This window comes from Danio rerio, chromosome 18 (genome assembly GCF_052040795.2).
Source record: "Danio rerio strain M-AB ecotype USA chromosome 18, GRCz13ab, whole genome shotgun sequence".
NCBI classification, from domain to species: domain Eukaryota; kingdom Metazoa; phylum Chordata; class Actinopteri; order Cypriniformes; family Danionidae; genus Danio; species Danio rerio.
Genome location: NC_141038.1, coordinates 24419060 through 24439726, shown reverse-complemented (window position 1 = coordinate 24439726; position 20667 = coordinate 24419060). Strand labels below are relative to the sequence as shown.

Below are 20667 nucleotides of genomic sequence, written 5' to 3'. Positions count from 1 at the left end.
ACTGAAACGATGAACTACAGCAACAGACTACAATGATTATGTTCTGTTTCTGCACTATTATGAGGTGTTTCCATCTCGTGCTTAGCTCCCCTTCCCTTTTTTCTGTTAGTTTGTTTCTACAACTGAGTGGTTAACTGGTTGTGTTCACCAGTGTCTTGTTTTATTTTTCAATAGGGCCTGTATTTAATCCCTTCATTCATCTGTTTGTCTTGCATTGTCTTCATCTGCTTAGATTAGATGAAAACCAATCTTAAAATAGATCTTTCAAATAGTTTCAAAAAACACCAGTTAAAATAAATAGCTATAATATTTTTTGCTATTACACTGAAATTGGTACCAACAACCATTCAATTCTACTCTGACACCACTACTCTGATAGCTCCCAAATGTACAGGAAATGGATCATTTTTAACATACTAGAAAGCTGATCTGATCAGTACAAATGCATGAAGTGACAAGTGTGAATAGGTTATAGATCCAAACAAATCCTGTTAAAGTATCTAAATCGAAAAAAGACCTCAATTGAAAACGTTCCGAAGTGTCCCCTGATATATTTAGCAGATCACTGGACCCCTCAGGGAAGAGAAAGACAAGCCTTCAGCTTAAAGGCATGTGGAAGGCAGACTGCACTGCCGGAGTGGATTAGCAGTGCAAAGGAAATGATTTTGAATCTCTCTTGAACTCCTGTCTTTACATTTTTACAATGATTTAAAAGAATGATTTAGACAAGTTGTACCTGTCCAGCTTGCTATGTAGAGTGGGTGACACTTTAAAAGAAGCATTACTGCCACCGCACTAACGGAGTAAGAACATGATTTTAGGTATAACCACAGTTTGCAACTATGCCACAAAGGGGCACAAAGGCACAGGATACGAACAAACAGAAATAAATCATAGCTGCAAATACCCTGTTACTTGTAAATGAAGATGAAATAATGAAACAAAGCATTATAATTCCTTTCTTATTCATTAATCTTGTTAAGCTTTATGAAATAAATGAGGATTCATTTTAGAAAGTAAAAATAATGAAATAAAATACAACTAAAATAAAAGTACACACACGCATACAAATAAGTAGGCTTAAATAAATAAGTAAATAAATAAATAAATTAAGCAGTGTTTTAGCCTAAAAGTATAGAGATGTATATTGTTTGTTAGTTTTAATTGATAGGACTAAGACAGTCAATAAATAAGCTTTTTCATTTACGTTTTCGTTTACAGTTTTTATTTACATTTTCATTGATGATTATATTTTATTATCTCATTTTATGTCTTAATTATTGAACATAAATAATAAATGAATAATTAAATAGGCCTAAATAATTATTTATTTAAAGACATTACCAGCAAAACATGGAGAAACGGTCTTAAGTTAATTGCTACTTCCTCAAAAGCATAGAAATAAATTGACCTACCTCAAGCACATTACTAAAATTATACTAAAAAAATTTTGTTTGTTAAAAAAAAGTTTATTGTTAATAATTTAGTTTCAGTTCAGTATTGAAAACGCCAATGTTATACTTACACACACACTCACTCACACACACTCACTCACACACACACACACACACACACACACACACACACACACACACACACACACACACACACACACACACACACACACACGACTTCTTAAACTATTAATGGCTCAATATCTTTTGTGTTTTCATTTCAATTTCAGTCACCTTGCATATATGTGTGAAATATAATGTGCGCATAACAGCATAAAAAATGAAAAAACAGTCAAAGGTTATAGCTAATTAAAGACCCCATATTATGGGTTTTTGAAAATTCCCCTCCATGTAGTGTGTAACACAGCTCTAAGTGAAGTGAAGTATCCAGCTAAGGCTTAAATCTGTAATAGTACAGTGTTTAAGACGGTTGATTCATCTATAAAAGAGTCGACTCATAGTGCTTCAAACGAGTTGCCTTGATACCGAGTCATTAGGTGTTTCGCCATGATGTACGAACGAAACCAAGTTATTCACGTGCACACGCAAACCCGGGAGATTTCAAACTTGAGGCCCCGCCCTCTGACGCAGAAACCCAGACACATACACACACCCAAAAACACACGCACACAAACATGCCGGTCGATTGAAGTCACACTGCAGATAGATATTATCGAGTCTCTACCCAAAGATGAAACCTCAGCATTATAGCCAAGCAGTTGGAAACTACTGGAAACTTCTGCAAACTACATGCTACAAAGAATACTTCATCTGCGTTTGTTAAAGGAAGGATCAGTAAAGAGTAACTTACTGCTGGACGTCAGGATGGGTTTCTTCCTCCATTTCTCAAGTGTAAGTACGTGTGATTAAAGTTGTTGCCTCGTTTACTCTAGCTTGCAAATGTATTTAGTTGTGATTTGTTACTTGTAACCGCGTGTACTGTATCAGGTTAACTGGATATTTTATCTTATCGCGTGCAAAGTCACGTTAAAAACGCGACGCGTGCTGCTTTGTTTACGGAGCTCCGTGGACGAGGCTAGTGTGTGTGTGCGTGCGCTGTCGTCCGGAGGTATGTGTGTGTGTTTGTGTGTATGTGTGCGCGCGTTGTCGCCCGGAGGTGTGTGTGTGTGTTTTTGTGTGTGTGTTAGTGTCTGTGAAAAGAGCAGAGTGAGACAAGCTATGAGATCTCCTCGACAGTTTTTGCTCAATAAAATAGTTAGTCGTCTGAATTTTCAAGTCCATCGACTGTATTTACATTGACCCAGCTAAAATCCACGACTACACTATTGAGCGTGTATGAACTGTGATTACTTTTATATTGCTGATTAGCTGTTGGGCATTTCACTCTCTGACTAAAGGCAGTCGACCAATCGCAACAGGCTGTCATCGGTCCTATCAGCGCAGATTAGCTTCGCGCTAAGGAGGGGTTTGGGAACAAATGAATCACTGGACGATTCATACAGGAGTCACTGGGATAATTAGGTAAAAATAAATGCAGATTATAAGACCATGAAAGTGTTTTTTGACCTTGCAAGCATATTAGACTGTTGTTGGAGACGCTTACAACCAAGATATGACCCTATTTCATGTATAATATGGGCTCTTTAATCAAAATTAGATATATTAAAATAAATCAGAAGTATAAAAAAACACCTCATCAAAACAGTCTGTCTATATAGGCTATGTTTATAGAGGCCTACTATAATTTAAAAGAAAGCTGCAAAGTGGGCTATGTTAGTTTAATTCTAGCCTTTATTATTTTAATTCATTTCCTCTGTCTCTGTCACTGACGGTTCAATGCGAAGGCGCCGTGGGTGATGAAAACTATAGACAATACGTTTGTAATCAATGTATAAACAAACACACATTTAAGCTAAGAGGCATAAACACAGATGTGCAATAGTCTTTTCTTTGCACTGTGCAGCTAGTGGATCTATTCCAAAGTATGTACTGTAGTACTAAAAACATAAAAACATAAACTGTAGCATTAATAAAGTAGTTAAATAAACAAACTTTAATATAAAAATACATTTGAGAAGAAATCGTTTCAGACAAAATTAATTAAAAAGTGTTTGAGATGACTAAATAGGCCTTGGAAAAAATGCAGGTTATGAATAAAAAGGCATGTGTGCCTTTTTTTTTTTTTTGTACCATACATTCACAGCATCTACATTGAAAAAAGTGTTTCAAGATGAATCTGAGCTATTAAAACATTCACAAGGTCACTGAACATACTACAACTGAATGTGGTCCAATTTTAAAAGCCTGTATAAAAGTGAATGCCGGTCAACCATAGTTCAGTTGTTATCTTAAAAAAATGTTTTAACTTTGGAATGTTTATATGCAAATAATAAAGAAAATCTTTCACACTTATCTTTTGCCAGTCTAAACATCAAGTCCCTCACATCTGTAAGCAAGCAATTTGTCATCATCTAAACGCCAATTTCCACAAGGACAGGCCTTCAAAACTATTACAGTAAACCACAACATCAGGCACATAATGCTGACTAAACTCTTTCCATGTTATTACACACATATAGCGCACACACAAACTCAAGACCTTTCATCAGCGCATACTATAATTGCGTCTGTTCACTCACTTCAGAGTGACATTTTGCTGAGCTCATGTAATACTCTAAAAGCAACCTGTTCAAACAAGCAATAGAAATAAAGATTACGCATATTATAATGTAGACGCTACCTAATGTGGCCACATTCACTTCATAGTTCATCAAATATATGCCTCGAAAATGAACTGGACTAGTCAATTGTGTAATAAATATAATAGAAGGGGCACATTCAGGCAGAATGCTCTTAATGAAGCATAAACACACTAATGATTTTTCCCTGAAGAGGGTTGTACTTACTATTGGGCGGAGTCATTGAGCTGGTACTCGCGGGCACGGCTGAAGCACTCCTGGATGCCCGAGTCAGACCACAGGCGAATCATGGCGGACAGCAACTCTGGAGAATAGGGCTCAGTGTCCTCCATACGGCTCACAACATCACACACCATCTTAGCATCCGCCTGTTGAAAGAAAACACGCAGGGATTATCCATTAGTTCTAGACTTCTGAACACAGAATCTTTAATGCAGAATCACATGCTATGCGTCTTAAAAAGCAATTTGATATTAGAAATATTCTGTCACAAATCATAATATGTTCATGAAGGTCTAATATTTCAGCTGGAAGCTCATTAGAGCAGCATGATATTTGAAAACAGTTCAGGCTCTTTGAAAATACATGCCTCAGCCAACATTTCAGGGAAATACATTGTTCCTGCTACATTTCGGATAAAAAAATCCACTAAAGGGCAGTCTTCAATTTTTTCGAATTTCAAAGATATTACTTATGCCTATACGCCTAAACAAAGTTTTAGGATACACAAATAATACCTTGAATTCTAGTTGTTTGGTTGGTATCAGAAGTGGCTAATATAAAAGGCAAAGGCCTCAAGATTACGCTTATTTTATCAAAATAAAATTTGATCATGCCTTGATTTTTCTTAATTATTTAATTAGGACAGAAAGACCTTCTTTGCTTAAAAAAAAGTATTGTGCCTTAAAATAATCAACAGTGTACAATATAAAGTCATGGTGTAGTGGAAAAAGAATTAATATTGTGTATGACTCCCATGAGCTTGGACAACTGAATCCATACATCTCTCCATGACTCAAATAACCTATTAATAAAGTCATCTGGAATGGCAAAGAAATTGTTCTTGCGGGACTTCCAGAGTTCATCAAGATTCATTGCACTTATCTTCAATGCCTCCTCCATCTTACCCCAGACATGCTCAATCATGTTCATGTCTGGTGACTGGGCTGGCCAATCCAGGGGCACCTTTACCTTCTTAGCTTTCAGGAACTTTGATGGAGGCTAATGCATGCAGCACAAATGTCATGTTGTTGATCTTGCATCCACTCTGCAGATCTCTCGCCCGCCCCATACTGAATGTAACCCCAAACCATGATTTTACCAAACTTGAGTGATTTCTGTGAGAATCTTTGGACCATGTGGGAAATAGACTTTCTGCCACTTTTCCAAATGATCAACTACAAGTCAAGTTAATATGTATTGCTCTTACAAATGGTATTGATGACAAGACTTTTGTCAGGTAGTGTATATGTCCAAGAAAGATGGAGCTTGTTGTACAAATCACCTAGCAAACCACTGACTGACCTAAACCCTTTTGAAAATAATTCATCATTTTAGAATGATTGGGATGTTTTCAGGGGAGTGGAGCTGCGTAAAATATAACAATTCAAGCATAAATAAATACAAGAGCAAACATACCAATTAAATAAACAGTGCTTTATGGTTCTCCAGGGACTAGTATTCGGGTACAGAAATTGAAAAATGAAATAAAAAACGTAAAATTTGCTGAGACTACAAGCTTTATCATTTCTTATTCCCGAAATGAAACTCGCACAAAAGGCTTACACAGTGACAGGCCTTAAAAACATGCAAAATATAAACTTGTGCAAACTGTAAATGATCTCATGGTTAAACTGTGCAATGACTCCACAAATCACATGTGGAGACAACTATAATCCTGACTCGACATTGCATATCCTGTGATCTGACAATTGCAAATTGGGATGTTGATATATTGCGCAGCCCTAAAACTCGTGCACTCTAATGGCTAATAACCTTCATAACAAATCACACAGTCAATGATTTGATTAAAACTACAAATATGAATACAAAAGTGTTTCAAAACTATATGGTTGACAGTTAAAGTGGCCATATTTACAAATTTAGACCTCAGAGAACAGTTGTAAAAAAAATAACAATAAAAGCAGTTCAAACTAAATTCTGAACTCAAAACAATTGTGCTTATTGCGCTTAGGGTTGCTCACAATGACAATGTTTTTTGTTTTTTTGTTTTCTTCTAATAAACACATCGATGTTTAAAAAATCCCAAGAAATGAGAAACAGCAACTGAAGATGTTGTGAATCCCCCTTTATGCAAATAAGCAGTGATGCGATAGTGGTAATGCCTACTAGCAAACAACAACACTGAGACTCGTGACCTGCAGCAATTTCAGCACTGTCAATGTGACTGTGGCTTTACTGTGTCAACAAATGACTCATTTGTGCCTATTTTCATTACTTCCAATGAATTTAATCAGAAACAAAGTTAATGACAGCTTTCAGAGAACATACTGGTGTCCATATGAATTGGCGGGTAATATTTAAAACATGCTTAAAGCAAAAACGTAGATAAAAATAATACACTAATATATACCTCTGAGGTCATATAGAGGTCTATAGATTCAAGTGTGCATTGTTTGTGCTGTTAAGAAAACTTTTATTGCTGATATAAAATATTTTATAAAGCCCTCACTCCACTAGCTGGCTCTTGCTCAAAATAATAACACCCCAAAAAAAAAAACAACAACAACCCTCTTTGGTCTGTTATCTTTGCATAACAACTTTGGGTTATACAAACTTGTGCAAGGGCAGAATGAGAGAGTCAAACGGAAGGAAAGAGATAACGGAGTCAGCCACTCTTCTAATTTTATCAACCGAAAGAGACATACATGTACTGTATTATAATAATTACTGAACGTGCTGTTCCTCATTTATATACATTTGTTCCATTTGAAAGAGGATCCATTTAAGTACACACTCCAATGCCTTTGATTTTAATTGTTGTGAGATGCTTAGCTCTAATGAATTGATGTTATCGCACTTCCTACTTTCAGAAGACCCAAGACTAGATAATGTTGTGCTTTTAGATTATAAACCTAATGAACAAAACAAAGCAAATGTTTAAGGATGCTGACTGTTTTTAAAATACACGGTTCCACTTTATATTAGGTGGCCTTAACTAATATGTATTTACACAGGAATTAATAGTTTGTTACAATGTACTTATTGTGTAAATACATGCATTTACTGTGTACTTATGCTTGATTAAATACATGTATGTAATTACATCTGCAATTAACTTTTGTAATTACATTTGTAAATACACTGTTGAACATCCCTTACACCTTAACCCACCCTTAAACCTACCCATACCACCAAACCTGTCCATAACCCAACCTCTATCCCAACTCAAAAGCACCACAAGTGTTCTCAAATACATTATAAACACAGTAAGTACATTGTATTTATTTTTTTGATGTAAGTACATAGTAGTTAAGGGCACTTAATATAAAGTGGAACCAAATATACTATATTTAAGCTATTAAAAAAATCTGAGCGCATGTACTATAAGGGATCTCTTTATTTCAGTTTTCAATGGATCATAAGTTATAATGAGCCACTATTTTTCATTTGAAAACATTTATAATTCTGACCAATTGTCATTTTATATAAGAAATGCCTCTAAAGGACATTTAATTTAATATTTGTAATTATATTTATAGAACAAAATATTTAAACATTTATCTAAAATTTTTCCATAGCTGTATATACATATTTTACTACTACTATCTGTAGTACTGTAATTATCAACACATAAAAACATCCTCCCTATTTCTCAATCATTTTTCCCTCGCTTACTTCCTCCGTCCTGCACACTTGTGACATCACTCCCTTTTCCGAATGCATTTAAAAAGCCTGACAGCAATACCGACTTCTCAAAGGAGCGTTTAGTTTCTTTTATAGACATCACAATTGCGCCTACTACTCGAAGGGACCGTGGTTCCGCAACGACACAAGCCAAAAGAGGAGAGCGTGAGAAATGGACTGAATGAGTGGAGTGAAAAGAAAAGAGCCATGTTAAATAGAGAGTGGAAGAGAAGATGGGGGTCAGTTCAAGAAGGCTGGTCCTGCACCCTATCCATTATCAGTTGTGAGAAAGAGTAAAGCGTTCACACATTACAACAGTGAGATGTGGAGGCCTGGGAATTTAAAAGCATGGATGTTGCTAATTAAGGCAATTAATTAATTAATATTAACATTGAAAAATTAACCAATAAATATTACCATACTTCTTCAGTTGATTGATTACATTAAGAACTGCGGAGAGTCTTTTGCATTAGGAGTCTTCTAAAATGATATATTTGAATATGCAACATAAAGTATTGTTTTTATTAAATATTCATTCTTTTGAACACATTTCTAGCACAAAAATTTCAACACTGGAGAAAGTGAGGTATAAAAACGATCTTTTTTAACACATTAGGATAGGGCTTCTCAAAGTCCGGACTCAATCTGGCCGGGTATTTAATCTGGACTATAAAGGATTGAAATTGTAGACTTCCTTCATTGATAAATGCATAAACCTTGTAAATCAAGTTGTTTGCATTTTTTTTTTTTTTTAAGAAAGAGTACGGGCCAAAATAAAATCAAAGGCAAAAAGTTTTTCTGTGGACTTTGTTATCATGACATCCAGTGATTATAGGAGGCTTCACATGATTGAGAGGCTAATTGAACGTGCAGCAAACCGATACTTTGAATAGATGAAAATGCCGTTTTCATGGAAAAGAAAACTTGATTAAGAGAATCGACAGTTCAAAGTTAAATGGACAGATTAGTATTCAATTATATTTTTTTATTCTTATTTATTGTGCCACAAGCCAGCACAAAGCCATTCTGCTTGATTTGTAATGAGACAACTTGTATAGAATGGAAATATGAAACGAAACACAAACATTTTAAACAGCAGTATTCACAAAATACAGATATAAGAATGACAAAACTACAACACCTGAAGTTATATTTCTCTATATTTTTCACCTTTTTTGGTGCAGTTGCAATCCGAGCTTCATGCAGTGCTTTTTAATGCACACACCTAACTCTAGCTCCATTAAGTGCATTGTGTCTGACGTTGCATCTCTGAGATATGGAATCTCAGCTTGCACCATCATGGCTGCATTCAGATACTATTGGCCTAACTTTTTTTGTCTTTTATACAAAAATGCAGTTTTAGTAGTGGTTTAATTTATTGTTTTTAATGTGTTTTGAATGCAAATGCCACTTTATTTAAGGAAAAATAAACAGTGTTGACTTGTGCTGCATGCTATGGATGTTTATTAAAATAAGTTATGTAATATCAATTGTTTTGGACCTTTGACCTTCAAATTCAGATTTGGACCTTTTAATATGGACATTGAAAACCCCATGCATTAGGATTTTGAAAAGATTCATGGCTCAGGGCTGATGAAAAAAACATTTTAGGAAAAGGCCATTAAAAATATGTACTGTAAATTTCAAGCAGACACAAACTAATAGAGTGCGATGATAGCAGAAAGTGTTTTCAATACATCGAGCTGAAAAGCACTTTTTCGAAAGCCAAAATCTCAAAATGAACATGCTTTTGCCTTCAGTGTCTAGCCTTAATCCATGCTTACTGCAAATGCTGTTTATTGCAGTTTTTCTGCTGTGAAGGTGCAGACATATTAATCTTGACTGAGAAAAATAGATGCGTCTTCCGTATGACTTGTCAATAGGGACAGATATTGCTGCCATCTCTATGGTAATGCAGCGGGGGCCGCATCATCAGCAGGAGGCCGTATGATTGGCTGAGGGAGCCTCCCTTTCCTTCTCCCCTGTTGATTGTGACCTTTGAGAGCAAGTCCTCTGAACTCAGCATGACTGAAGCTTCTGGAGTCCTTACAGCACACACACACATTCACACACTCTCTCTCTAGCTAACTGTTTTCAATCATAATAGATACTTATTTGTTTTTGTTTACAGTTAAATTAAAGATGTGATGATAATCTTACTGGAAAAGAATGCAGAGTTATTGGTTATGTGTAGTCTAATAATACATACAGTAGAGATAATGTTGTGACAGTTTGAGCTTCACAGCACAACATGAAGCAGAGGATTACCTCAACATTACCCCTTCCGGGGGGAATTATGGGACATCAAACTGGCGTCCAGAGGCTCTTTGAGCCTTTATAGTGACAAATGCCTCTATCTTGAAGGTTTGCAATTGGAGCACTTTTGCTCTGCATTTTTGTTTTGATATAAAGGGGTCATTTGATGGCTATTTTGACAGCATGTAATACAAGTTTCCCCAATATGTGTCTACTACGTTTCTGCAGAACAGTTTCAGTGTTTTTTTTTGGTTTTTTTTGTACTTTTAAACTGCACTCATTGAAATATTCATAGGTTAAAAAAAACGCAGTAGGACTGGGGGTTATTAAAAGACCTTTAAACTTTTAGGACATAAGAATTATAATATTTTAAATAAATGTCATTGTTTCTTCGCACATTAAATGCAAATGAGTTGCCCCCCTTTCAGAAGTGGGTGGAGCCTCTAATGTTTATGCTTTGGGTTGTTAGGGATCAACAAAACTGAAGAATCAATAGCTGTCAACAAGGATGTTCAGCCTTATTTCTTCAATACCAGACTTTAATATGCATAATAATGTGCATTTATGAGTTATGCAGATGGTGAACGTTTTTGGGATAAAACTAATGACATGGCATTTGGAAATATTCAGAAAGTGTTTTTATATTGGACATTTATTTGACATTCATGCTTCTCTTCAACCTTAGATGTGTGACTAAATGTGTCCAAATGACAATTCCAACAAATATGCCTCAATGACAGAAATAATGTATAGAATAAATGTGGCTCTTTTTTAAATACGTAGTGATTATAATGGAACATAATTCATTATCAAATTTTGAGTTTTACATCTTTGGTGCAGTTACAGTATTGAACATTCATAATTACTTTGCTGATCTGAATTGAGATTTGGCATTAACTGTTACTGTTTGCAGTGACACATTATCTTACCAATTTTCTGCTGGTATCAGATTATCTTATTAGGATTAAATGTTGAAACTTTCATTACAAAATACAGTATTATCATGATTTTATCTGCAAAAAGAATACTTTAATAGGTATAATAACAAATTGCATTGTTTTATTGTACATACATTTTCACTGAAATAAATGTTTTAGACATTTGAAATTTCAAAAGAAGGATAAAGTACAATGGCTAACTTTACAATACAGTCTTTTTAGTAAGTGTCAGTCAATGCATTACTGTATAATCAGTAAGAATAGCCATATTATTTAGTTTATTGTTATATACTATATAGATATATTATAGTAATATGTTAAAAATAATAAATAATACAACTTTACAAATAATACAACTAATACAAATTTATTACTTTTTAAGTTAAACAAATACAATCTGATTTTTATGTGTTATTAGGCATTATCTAAGACATTAACCTCACCTAAGCTTAATAAAATGCTTTTGTAGTACATTGTACATTAACGTCAGTTGAATTAACTGATGTTAACAAATGACACAGAGTTAGGGCGTACTTTTACTAAGCATGGTTGCCTTGAACCATGCCAAAGATCCACAACTTTTGACGCTCATAAATGTTCATAAAGTCATCATGCTGCAGGTATTATGTGTGCAGCGGAGGGTTTGCATCTTCAATAAACTATGCCAGTTCACGTTCCTTGAATAGTAAGAATAATTAATAAATCCATATGAAACAGTCCCTTAAAAGTGAGGTCGCATCTTCAGTTTCAGGCTCAGGCACAATTTGCACTCACACTACAAGCGTACCGCAACAAAGCCCAACCGAACCGTACGCTGGCACACCTCTTCCAAGCGCCTGGGCCTCATTTGAAGCACTCACACTTGTCAAAACCAACCGGGAAACGCACCTGGGCACGGTTCGTATGGCATAGTGTGAGTGCACCCTTAATGTACAAAAAGTCTATGAATAGTCAAAGAATTGTCAATGTCGCAGGCCAGAATAACCCGTGAAAATGATAATGTTTGTAAATAAATAAGTCAAGTTTTCCTGCATTTAGTGCTGTGATGAACAACAACTGCCAATACATTCATTCATTCATTCATTCATTCATTTTCTTTTCGGCTTGATCCCTTTATTAATCCGGGGTCGTCACAGCAATAAGAACAGCCAACTTATCCAGCACGTTTTACGCAGCGGATGCCCTTCCAGCTGCAACCCATCTCTGGGAAACATCCATACACACTCATTCACAATCAAACACTACGGACAATCTAGCCTACCCAATTTACCTGTACCACATGTCTTTGGACTGTGTGGGAAACCGGAGCACCCAGAGGAAACCCACGCAAACAAAGGGAGAACATGCAAAGTCCACACAGAAACGCCAACTGACTTAGCAGAGGCTCGAATCAGTGACCTTCTTGCTGTGAGGCGACAACACTACCTACTGCGCCACTGCGTCACCCCTACTGCCAATACAATGAACTAAATATTAACTGTTAAAAGTATTTTGAAGTGCCCAAATTATTAATATTCTGCATGTCCATTTTCAAAACACAAACTTAACAATAAATCTACTAATGTTTAATTCCAATATAAAGAAAAACAAAATTTTTACTGTAATCAATAGTTAATAGTTTAGGAAATTAAGTTGCACAAAGAACACACTTCTGGTATCGACTCTTTTTTTACATAGATATTTAAGCTCTATTATGTAAATATTCCCTTATATTGACATAGATCTGTGAGATCAAGTCATTTTCAGCCAGCCTTCTCTTTTAGATAGGACAAAAAACATTTGAGGGTGACTTTTCACTGAATAGATCTTATAAATACACAAACAGCTACAGTACACACTAAAGAAAATGAAAGACATATGACCTCTTTTGAAATAAACAGCAACAAATAAACCCAAAAAGCTGATCGCTGCTGACAGATGCACCTGTTTCCTGTCTCTCTGTGCATTTCTTGCAGGTGGGTCTGTCTCTAATGTCACGACACTGGTCACGCCTCTCATTCTTCATTCTGCCTCTGTGTTTTTTTGATGGAGGAGGTGAGCATGTGATTCCTGAGTGATTGCCTATTGAATCTAGATCAGGCTCATAGAGGCACATAATAGTTATTCATTACGGCTCTTGCCCAGACCAAAGAGAATGGACCAATCTTCATCAGCATTCATTTATTAGAGGAAACAGTGCGAGGAGAGAACTCAACACGCTGCAGATTTGAATCGCAGATCAGTCAGTAAACCGGCATGGCGGACCGTATCCTGACACTGCACCTGGAATGAGCACAGCAATTGTAAGTGTGACGCAAGTAGTGCACTGTGAACCCATCATATCCAGCAGAACTGTCATTTTACAGTAAACGCTGGATCCCTCAGAGTATCATTAGGTGTTTGCATCACTCGTGTTGGGCGTCACAACGGTGTCTGTGTCTGCCATTGTTACTTTAATGTGCAATTCAGGCTGGGTATCGGCAACCAACTCATGATACGTTGCACATCGCGACACATGCGTCACGTTTAATTATGTGGCATTTTAATAGGATCACTGCTGAGAAAGAGACCCAATGTGTTCACTAGAATAATACGCAGGATCAGTTTCAATCTCTCTCATGTGGTTCATAAAAGCAGGTCTGAGCAGACTGAGAAATGTCAGAATAGGTCAGAATCAGTGCGCTTCATTTGCAAAAATATGTCTGTTACACCAAATTGAAGAAGATAGTACACAATTTCACACAGTTTATCATTTTAATTAAACCAAGGTAATTTGAAACTGGACAGTCTGACAGAAGTATTAAAGAACAGAAGGATTGATGAAAGTATTAAAGAATAGATGGATGGATGAAAGTATTTAAGAATAATAAGTATTTGGATAACAATATTAAAGAATAGATGGATGGATAAAAGTTATTAATGGAAGGATGGATGGACGGACAGACGGACGGATTAAAATGTATTGAAGGATGGATGGATGATGGATGGATTAAAAAGTATTAAAGGATGGATGGATGGATGGATGGATGGTAGAATGGATGAAAGTATTAAAGGATTGATGAATGGATGGATTAAAGTATTAAAGGATGGATAGATGGATGGATGGATGGATGGATGGATGAATGGATGGATGGATGAAAGAAGTAAAGGATGGATGGATGGATGGATGGATGGATGGATGGATGGATGGATGGCTGAATAAAAGTATTAAGGGATGTATGGATGGATGGATGGATGAATGAATGGATGGATGGCCGAATGGATGGATGGATGGATGGATGGATAGATGAAAGTATTAAAGGATGGGTTAAAGTATTAATGGATGGATGGATGGATGGATGGATGTATCAAAGAATAGATGGATGGATAAAAGTATTAAATAATAGATGGATGGATGAATGTATTAAAGAATAGATTAATGGATGAAAGTGTTGAAGAATGGATGGATGGTTGGAAGTATTAAAGAATAAATGAATGGATGGATGGATGGATGGATGGATGGATGGTAGAATGGATGAAAGTATTAAAGGATTGATGAATGGATGGATAAAAGTATTAAAGGACAGATAGATGGATAGATGGATTAATGGATGGATCGATGGATGGATGGATGGATGGATGGATGGATGGATGGATGGATAGCCGAATAAAAGTATTAAGGGATGTATGGATGTATGGATGGATGAATGGATGGATGGCCGAATGAAAGTATTAAAGGATGGATAGATGAAAGTATTAAAGGATGGGTGAAAGTATTAATGGATGGATGGATGGATGGATGGATGTATTAAAGAATAGATAGATGGATAAAAGTATTAAATAATAGATGCATGGATGAATGTATTAAAGAATAGATGAATGGATGAAAGTATTGAAGAATGGATGGATGGTTGGAAGTATTAAAGAATAGATGGATGGATGGATGGATGGATGGATTTAAGAATGGATGGATGGATGGATGGATTTAAGAATAGATGGATGGATAAAAGTATTAAAGAATGGATGGATGGATGGTTGGAAGTATTAAAGAATAGATGGATGGAAGTATTTAAGAATATATGGATGGATGAAAGTAATAAAGAATGGATGGATGGATGGTTGGAAGTATTAAAGAATATATGAATGAATGAAAGTATTAAAGAATGGATGTATGTATGGATGGATCTAAACTCAACTAAACAGACAGCTGATAGATATCGATGAATAGATAGGCAGACAGACCCAGTATATTTATAATGTACGCATACGGTATCCGGTAGCAGATACATCCCTAATAAAAACTGGAATATTGCTTTATTGTTGTCACACATACAAAAAAAACAAAAAACATTTACAATGTAAATATTGTGTCTTCATTTTTGTAGTAGATCTTTAATAAAGGCCTTCCTCACAGGTGTGTATGGTTGGGGTGAGGCATAGTGAAGGTGAATTGTCATGTGCCATAATCAATCTAGGTGGCTTCTAATCTTGCGATGAGCAGGAGAGTAACATACAGTGCCCCGAGGGCCCTGCTCTAATAATCTATCACTGAGGATGGCAACTTTCCTTTCAAACTAACACAGAGAATAGAGAGATGCTCTGCTTTGCTGAAGATATATAGACTAGGCTCAAGTACTTTATCAAAGGCCATGACACAACTTCCTAGACTTAGATACAAACCCCAAATTATCTTCTCAAGGTTACAACCACTAGCAAGTGTTAGACTTCTCAAATGAGGAGGCTGATAGGTCACGCACACACAAGCACACAAAAGATGTTTCAATGTTTCAATATGGACATAAAAGAAAGAAGCTCCGAGTGGGTGATGTGTTAACTGTGTCATTAGTCCATTTCCGTGAATCAGTGAGCCTTCACACTCTTTTCTGAAGAAACATCTTAGTTTTTTGATCAACTAAAAATTCTCAAATAAATTAATACTTTATTTTAATGACCATTACCATCCAATAGAACACTGCAAATAATGCTTTAACTTCTAGTTTTTGTCTTGCTTGTAGTCCAAATATCTAAAGATTTTTAAATTAAGAAGTAATTTCTAGACAAAAAATATGTCAAAATTAAGTAAATTTTTGGCAATGAAATAAATTAATCAAGCAAAATAATCAATTTTTTGCTTTGAAATATGATTATTTTGCTTATCCTATTAGCAGCTTATTTTGCTTGTTTTAAGGAAAAACTCACTTCATTTTGACAAATTCTTTCTGTATACAAGACAGTATTTCTTGCTTGCTTAGAAAATGCTTCTTGTTTTAAGAGTTTTTTAGATATTAGGACTGGAAACAAGACAAAAACTAGAAGTTAAAGCATTATTTGCAGTGTTCTATTGGATGGTAATGGTAATAACCATTGCTAATTTTTAAAGCACAGAGACTTAATAAGTCAACCACTATGAATCTGCATGCAGGCAAAGTCCTTCAGGAAAGCCTCACACACACATTTGCCTTATGGATGTACCTTAATTAGAAAACAGGATAGTAAGCTATACAGTTATGACAACTACAATTTATCTTTTGGTGATGCTGAAAAAAAAAAACTCACAAGAGATTCCCTCTGTTATACACTACATCATCTTGGTATTTTCCAGACTGCAAACTGCATACACTAACAGACTTACAGTAGGGGGTGTCCATGACACCCTTCATTCATTCATTTATTTTCTTGTCGGCTTAGTCCCTTTATTAATCTGGGGTTGCCACAGCGGAATGAACCGCAAACTTATACAGCAAGTTTTTACGCAGCAGATGCCCTTTCAGCCACAGCCCATCTCTGGGGAACCATTACACCATTTTCAACTAAAAAAAGTTAGAAATTTCAGAATTCACTCAGACAAAAAAAACAGCATTTTGGAGGGCTGAAGATGCAGACTTATGAAAATGAGTTACAGAAATGCATGTTTTTTTAAAAAAAATGATAGTTATTGTTAATTGTGTTTTTCTTAAAACCTATTTTTAAACTTATTACGATGTATTATGTATTCAGTCAATAGGCATGTGTGGATACTTGACAACCAAATCAACAATGGAGTACTGCAAAAATGCAGGCAGATTTTTTTGTGTTTCTTTACAGAGAGACATCATCACCTACTGGCCTGGCATGCATAATAAAATGTTTTTAATCGTTCAATTTTGACTGCATCATCGTATGTATAAGGTTTCAATTACACTAGTATGGTTCAATATTAAAATGCACTTCTGGCCTATAAACATTTTGAAACCTCTATAGATAGTTTTAGTTTGGGAAACACTTATTTTTCATTTCAATTTAGACAGACTGAAAAGCTAACTTTTGAGAATGGAGGAGCAGCCATCGACAGTTGCCCTGATTCATCAATGAATGGTCACATATCATGCATTTTGAGATGTCGTGTAAACGCTACACACAAAAATATGATTGCTGATGCTTGTTCAAACTAACTGTTTAAAATGAGCTGAAACAACATAATTCTTGTCATTTATTTGGACTATTTATTTGTTTTATGATCAGTCCACTTAAATTTGTAAACAATCAAGTTAACTTAAGCGTTTTGTGTTGAGACAACATGAAGGAATTGTATTGGTCCAACTACCTGGTTAGAGGATTTGTAGTTGCCTGTTTGATCTTCCGTGGGATTGAATTAAAATATGAAAACATTGACAGTAAAAGCAATCTTAGGTGTTTAAAGTTAATAGACAGACTTGTAAGAGTTTAATCTTCATTTTAGTTTAAAGATTAAGAAGTAATGCTTTGAGTTTTGAGATTACCACCTTGTACCCATGCTTTGAGTGTTGGCAGCTTAACTAGAAAAAAGGCAGTTTGTTGCTTTGCTCAGAGAGCAATAACTGTCCTAAAATTAGCTCTGAGATCAGTTTCAATAAACTGTACATGTAACTCGTGAAATAGGCTGAAAATGTCTCTTTTAGTTCAAGACAACTTCAAGCACCATAAAAAATTCATGGTTTTACACAATTCATTCATGTTGTCCCAACACAAATAGATTAAGTTAATTTGACACTTTTAACAAATTTATGTGGATTAAACTTAGAAAAAAAAGGTGTCCCAAAGAAATTTCAAGAATTGTGTTGTTTTAGCTCATTTTTAAAAAAGTAATTTAAATGAGAAAAAAATATATATATATTATACATATATCATTATTAATATATATTTGACAATATCAGAATTTTGAGTTCAAGTTAAATAAATACAAATATAAATATTTATTTTACTCGATCAACTTAATTGCATTTAATTTTGTAAATATTTTTTTAGTTGGTACAAAAAGAAAATTGAGTGGATGGAAATCTTGCCCTTAATTAAATTGAGTTCATCCTTTGAGTTATTTTTTGAGTGTATTTTTCTAAAATGTAGTTAAAAATGTCAGTCTATACGAGTAGTAATTTAATTCTAAAACGCGGTTCTAAAAGGAAATCGTGCTAGTGTTTAAACAGCCTATGAAACTGCTCTGTAGGATCCCTGGGGTACTGTACGAAATGAGAAAACACTGTCATGCACTTCATTAGCCAGGGCTGCCCTGGGTCCTTATAGCTTTTTTTTTTTCTTCTATCAACACGTTAATCACAAAAACACCACTCTGAATAAAACTTGCTGAATCAAGTCCAGTTCTTCTCACATCTTACCAATTTTTCTAGTTACAAAAATAGTGCATGTTTAGCTGTAGCACATCACACAGTCTCAAGAACACAGAATGTGCAGTTCATTGTCTTTTTAGTTATATAGACCTATCCAAATTCTGGGTTAAAACTGGGTAAAACTTTTTAATAATAAAAATGCCTACATTTGGGATGAAGCCAGCATTTTTCTGTGTGCACAACCAAAATAGAACAGAATGTTATAAAACCATAGTTTAATATACAAAAATAAACTCCTTTCATATCTAAACCAAGAATAATTATTTCTTTTTTTTAACTATTTAAGGATCACTGTGCAGTCCAAACATGCTGTAGTAATTAAGTATATTTTAAATCATTATACTTTACTCTCCATCAAATCACAAGGCTTTACGCAATTATTATGTTTATACATTAAAGTATAATCAAATCTATTAAACAAGTCTGTCCAATGCATTTATTTACACTTTAATAAAACAATTTGGTCATTATCAACCTGGATTTAAAACAGACAAATGCACAAGTGCTAAATATTTGTGCAAACCCTTTATTAGATTAGGTGTCTGATGATCTACATCTCTATGGCAGAAAGGGAAAGCCTATGACAAGAAACTTGATGATTTAGAGGAATGACGCAGAATGTTCCACAGAATAGCTCACTATACAATGATGACCGTTCATCTCCAGCCTTTATCATCTCAAGACAGTAAGATGATGATCATATTATTATCAAGACAGACAGCCGCATCATTAAGCAGCTGCTGGGTTCGTCTGGTTCACACTCAATGAGAAAGTCACTTCAGGAGAGACTGTCATTTGGCTCCTCGGCATGAAAACACCAGCGGACCGCCGAGTTTGTCACTTTGGTCAGGTCATGCTGAGGCCTGCACTGACTAATATTATAGTTCTCCTGGAGAATAAATACGACACCAAAAAGATGACAAACCACTGACTCATAAAGATGAGATGATCCTATCTGATATACAAGAGGTGCAACTCTTACTAATAAGCATCCTATTCTGCAGATCTACACCACTCATTGGACAAATAAGTACATGTTAGCATGATTCTAAATAAGCAAATGTATGTATGCATAATATTCTACTTAAATGTGAAATAAATGTACTGTTTTCAAAATGTTAATTGCATCATAACTACATTGTTTAAATGCAATTAGTTGAACATAACAAAAATGAATAATCCACGACATCAAGATGTAATTAGAACATAATTGTGAAAGGCTTAAAGTGGACTGTCGAATATACAGTACTAGTAAGCTAAAGGTATTTTCATATAACAGTAATGTTTGAATATAAACATGTTTATATTAGGGTTGGGCGATGTCGACCACTTCGGTATCGTACGATGTCTGATGTGAAACATTGCGATGGACGATGGCATCGTCATAATAGGAAGAGGTGAATTAATTATTTATGAATTATTAATTAATTCATAACAAATTAATTATTTGTAGCCTACCGCTTCAACTACCTCACCCGCATGGTCTTTGTTTTACCCATAAACAAATCATAAATGAATAAAGATAAGTTAAACACAAATTCCCGCCTGTCAATCACTTTTTCAGCGGGACTCTGGCATGAATAGGCAGAGGGATCTGTGTCGTTATAATGGCGTCGGCAAACTTGGTCGGTAAAAGAGGTGCAAGACCAACAGCAACCAGCTAACAGTATCTGAAGTTTTCATTAAAATTACTAAGTACAAGTGTGAAAGCGAAAGATTGAAGCAGTGTACTGACGCTGTGACAAATTACCTGATAGATTCAAAAGATAGAAGAGTCGTTAGATAGAGACAAAATTAATTAAATATCACGTTTAACAACTCCAGTGAGACGCGATCCAGCGGTACATCCTTGATAAACTGTCCAGTGTGCACTGCTCTCTGGAGCTCAAAC

The 20667-nt window shown here is 35.2% G+C and overlaps 1 protein-coding gene across 2 annotated transcripts in view; it reads right to left on the bottom strand.

Moving 5' to 3' along the window:
- Positions 1 to 20667, bottom strand: part of gnao1a (guanine nucleotide binding protein (G protein), alpha activating activity polypeptide O, a) — a 173714-nt gene that overhangs the window by 45667 nt on the left and 107380 nt on the right. For both annotated transcript variants that reach the window (NM_200787.2, XM_087291761.1), the window contains 1 exon segment: positions 4322 to 4482. In NM_200787.2, coding sequence (NP_957081.1) covers positions 4322 to 4482 — 161 coding nt within the window.